At 43.7% G+C, this 4,354-nt stretch overlaps 1 protein-coding gene across 1 annotated transcript; it reads right to left on the bottom strand.

The window, feature by feature from the left end:
* Window positions 1-2,619: 2,619 nt before the first annotated feature.
* On the bottom strand, window positions 2,620-3,272 carry LOC307178902 (UPF0193 protein EVG1-like; the record flags this gene model as incomplete). Its single annotated transcript, XM_079907559.1, is given in 3 exon segments — window positions 2,620-2,858; window positions 2,861-3,062; window positions 3,066-3,272. Coding segments are annotated over 3 exon segments (648 nt in total).
* Between the last annotated feature and the right edge of the window lie 1,082 nt (window positions 3,273-4,354).

The following is a 4,354-nucleotide window of genomic DNA, read 5'->3' as shown; positions in this document are numbered from 1 at the left end:
TTTTTATGGCTGAGTAATATTCCATTGTATATATGTGTCACGTCTTCTTTATCCAATCATCTGTTGATGGACACTTAGGTTGCTTCCATGTCCTGGCTATTGTAAATAGAGCTGCAATGAACATTTTGGTACATGACTCTTTTTGAATTATGGTTTTCTCAGGGTATATGCCCAGTAGTGGGATTTCTGGGTCGTACGGTAGTTCTATTTTTAGTTTTTTAAGGAAACTCCATACTGTTCTCCATAGTGGCTGTATCAATTTACATTCCTACCAACAGTGCAAGAGGGTTCCCTTTCCTCTACACCCTCTCCAGCATTTATTGTTTGTAGATTTTTTGATGATGCCCATTCTGACCGGTGTGAGATGATACCTCATTGTAGTTTTGATTTGCATTTCTCTAATGATTAATGATGGTGAACATTCTTTCATGTGTTTGTTGGCAATCTGTAGTATATTTTCTTTGGAGAAATGTCTATTTAGGTCTTCTGCCCATTTTTGGACTGGGTTGTTAGTTTTTTTGATATTGAGATGCATGAGCTGCTTGTAAATTTTGGAGATTAATCCTTTGTCAGCTGTTTCATTTGCAAATATTTTCTCCCATTCTGAGGGTTGTCTTTTGGTCTTGTTTATGGTTTCCTTTGCTGTGCAAAAGCTTTTAAGTTTCATTAAGTCTCATTTGTTTATTTTTGTTTCCATTTCTCTAGGAGGTGGGTCAAAAAGGATCTTGCTGTGATTTATGTCATAGAGTGTTCTGCCTGTGTTTTCCTCTAAGAGTTTGATGGTGTCTGGCCTTACATTTAGGTCTTTAATCCATTTTGAGTTTATTTTTGTGTATGGTGTTAGAGAGTGTTCTAATTTCATTCTTTTACATGTAGCTGTCCATTTTTCCTAGCACCACTTATTGAAGAGGCTGTCTTTTCTCCACTGTATATTCTTGCCTCTGTTATCAAAGATAAGGTGACCATATGTGCATGGGTTTAGCTTTGGGCTTTCTATCCTGTTCCATTGATCTAATTTCTGTTTTGTGCCAGTACCATACTGTCTTGATTACTGTAGCTTTGTAGTATAGCCTGAAGTCCCAGAGCCTGATTCCTCCAGCTCCATTTTTCTTTCTCAAGATTGCTTTGGCTATCCGGGGTCTTTTGTGTTCCCATACAAATTGTGAAATTTTTGGCTCTAGTTCTGTGAAAAATGCCAGTGGTAGTTTGATAGGGATTGCATTGAATCTGTAGATTGCTTTGAGTAGTAGAGTCATTTTCACAATGTTGATTCTTCCAATCCAAGAACATGGTATATCTCTCCATCTATTTATATCATCTTTAATCTCTTTCATCAGTGTCTCATAATTTTCTGCATACAGGTCTTTTGTCTCCTTTGGTAGGTTTATTCCTAGATATTTTATTCTTTTTGTTGCAGTGATAAATGGGAGTGTTTTCTCAGTGGAAATGGTTTCAGTTTTTCACCATTGAGGATGATCCTTTTAATGTGCTGTTGGATTCTGTTTGCTAGTATTTTGTTGAGGATTTTTGCATCTATGTTCATCAGTGATATTGGCCTGTAGTTTTCTTTCTTTGTGACATCTTTGTCTGGTTTTGGTATCAGAGTGATGGTGGCCTCATAGAATGAGTTTGGGAGTATTCCTCCCTCTGCTATATTTTGGAAGAGTTTGAGAAGGATAGGTGTTAGCTCTTCTCTAAGTGTTTGATAGAATTCGCCTGTGAAGCCATCTGGTCCTGGGTTTTTGTTTGTTGGAAGATTTTTAATTGCAGTTTCAATTTCAGTGCTTGTGATTGGTCTGTTCATATTTTCTATTTCTTCCTGGTTCAGTCTTGGAAGGTTGTGCATTTCTAAGAACTTGTCCATTTCTTCCAGGTTGTCCATTTTATTGGCATAGAGTTGCTTGTAGTAATCTCTCATGATCCTTTGTATTTCTGCAGTGTCAGTTGCTTCTGTTTTTAATTTAATTGATGTCTGCTTTCTCTTATTTCTTTCCTTCTGCTTGCTTCAGGTTTAATTTGCCCTCCTCCTCCTCCTTTTCTTTTCTTCTTCTTTTTTTTTCACGTTAAATATGTTTTATTAGCCAGTTGATCATACTGGTTAAATATTTGCCCAAAACTGTAAGAAGTCAAATAAGTAGGTCCTAAGACAGGTAGGAAGAAAAGAATCATATTCATTACTAAGTTCAGGAAACCTAATGTGCTGGACGCAGGGACACGCAGTCGGGGAGGCGGAGGGAAGGGGGCCCAGTGGATGCCCTTAGACACACACCCAAGATGGTGAGACTTGGATCCTTTCTTTCACTGTGTGTGTGGCTCTTTCCCCAAGAAAAGAGTCACTGTGTGTGTGTATGTGTCTGTATTTGTGACTGGTCTCAGAGGCTCAGCTGACTGAGAATCCCTGGGCAGAGTCTCAAGGAGAATCAGCTCATTTTCTGAGACACGGTCCATTTTCTAGGGTGCTATCTATGTCCAGGGTACCCTAGGTGGGGGCAGTGCTATACAACCATTTACATGGCTGAAGGCTGGGGTGGGTGGGCTGACCTGGGGATGACCCTGCTTGGCAAGGGGGTGGGCTCCAGTGGTGGAGGTTGGGTTCCCCCGCCCCCCTCCGGAGGCAGATTAAGTGGTGGCAAGAGCCTTCCTAAGTTCCTCACTCCTCTTGTGGTCAAGGTCTTCCATTTCCTGTAGTTTCTGGGAGATTTCAGTAAGGATGAGCCCTCGGTACTGTCTGCGCTGCCCTAGGGCCTCCATGTCAGCCAGGAATTCTTTCCTCTCCTGGATTTCCTTCACCAATTCTTCACACCGGTCCAGCTCAGGGGCTGGGCCCTCCTGTCGCATAGGAGGGGCTTTCTTTTCCATTCCTCTGGCTCTTTCCTGGTGGCAAAAATATTTCGGAGTCTGCGCTTCTCCTTCTCCACATCTCGGGTGGCTTGAGGCTTCAGCTGCTCCCGGCTGTAGGCCCCGTTGTCTTGGCACACGCTGGCAGTCCGGAGGTGGGACCGGGCAGCCTGGATGGGAGGCAAGCAGATGGCTGAGGCCGGCGGCTTGGAAGGCAAGACCCTCTAGCTGGAAGTTGGGCTGCACTGTAGGGGGAGAGTGTCTCCTCGTTTCATGGTGTCCATGATGTGGCGCTGTTGGAAGTGTGTCAGTTTGGATTCCTTCAACATCACTCTGAGCAGCTCGCAGGTCCCTGGGGTGTAAGTGGCTGGCTTGGGGCAGCGCCAGAACCCAGTTCCTTTGGTCACTGTCTCCACCCTCTCCTGGGAAGCCATGGGAGGGCTCCTAAGTGTTTCAGATTCTTCCTGGAAGTAGACCAGGAGTCAGAAAGCCTAATCTTTGTCTCCCGCTTCTGAAGATTCTGGGTAAGTCAGTTCCATCACTCTTGGTCTCTGCATCAGAGGTTGCAAACTGGTGGTACCCAAGCTGGATTTGAGCCATAAATAGATTTTGTTTGGCCTCCTAAAAGCTTAATTTATTAAATCAACTTTTTTTCTTGTGGGGGGATAACATTTAAAAATCAGGCTATTTCACACAAAAAAGTGGCAGTCCAGTGGTTAGGACTCTGTGCTCTGTCAAGGGCCTGAGTCTCATGGGGTCGTTCTTAGGATTAAACAAATTACTAGGACAGAGCCTTACATAGTATACACTCAATAAATGTTAGTTACTATTTATTAAATTACCTACTTGGCCTCTCTCAGCATTTGAATTGGGACTACTTTTTTCCACCTCTGTTCTTCTGGTGTTAGAACCAGCTCTCTGCTTTCCTTTTTTTTTTGTTTTTTCCTGGTTCTAGAACCAGAGCTCTGCTTTCCTTTCTTTTTCTTTCTCTCTTCTTTTTTCCCCCTTTTTTCTTATACTTCAATTTTTTTCTCTCTCTCTTTTTAAATTTTTTTTAATTTATTTTTTTTCTGTGTTGGGTCTTTGTTGCTGCGCGTGGGCTTTCTCTAGTCGCGGTGAGTGGGGGGCTACTCTTCGTTGCGGTGCGCGGGCTTCTCATTGTTGGTGGCTTCTCTTGTTGCGGAGAACGGGCTCCAGGCACATGGGCTTCAGTAGTTGTGGCACACGGGCTCAGCAGTTGTGGCTCGCGGGCTCTAGAGTGCAGGCTCAGTAGTAGTGGCGCACGGGCTTAGTTGCTCCTCGGCACGTGGGATCTTCCCGGACCAGGGCTCGAACCCGTGTCCCCTGCATTGGCAGGCGGATTCTTAATCACTGCACCACCAGGGAAGTCCTCTCTTTCTGTTTCCACTGTTTTTCTGGTTTAGGGCCAGATCTCTGCTTTTTTTCTTTTTTTTCCTAACATTTTATTTCCTCTCCCCCACCCCCACCCATTTTCCTGTTCCATATTTCTACATGC

This window comes from Stenella coeruleoalba (genome assembly GCF_951394435.1).
Source record: "Stenella coeruleoalba genome assembly, chromosome: 20".
Lineage (NCBI taxonomy): Eukaryota > Metazoa > Chordata > Mammalia > Artiodactyla > Delphinidae > Stenella > Stenella coeruleoalba.
The sequence above is the reverse complement of the archived record's forward strand: the minus strand, read 5'-3'. Positions and strand labels throughout refer to the sequence as shown.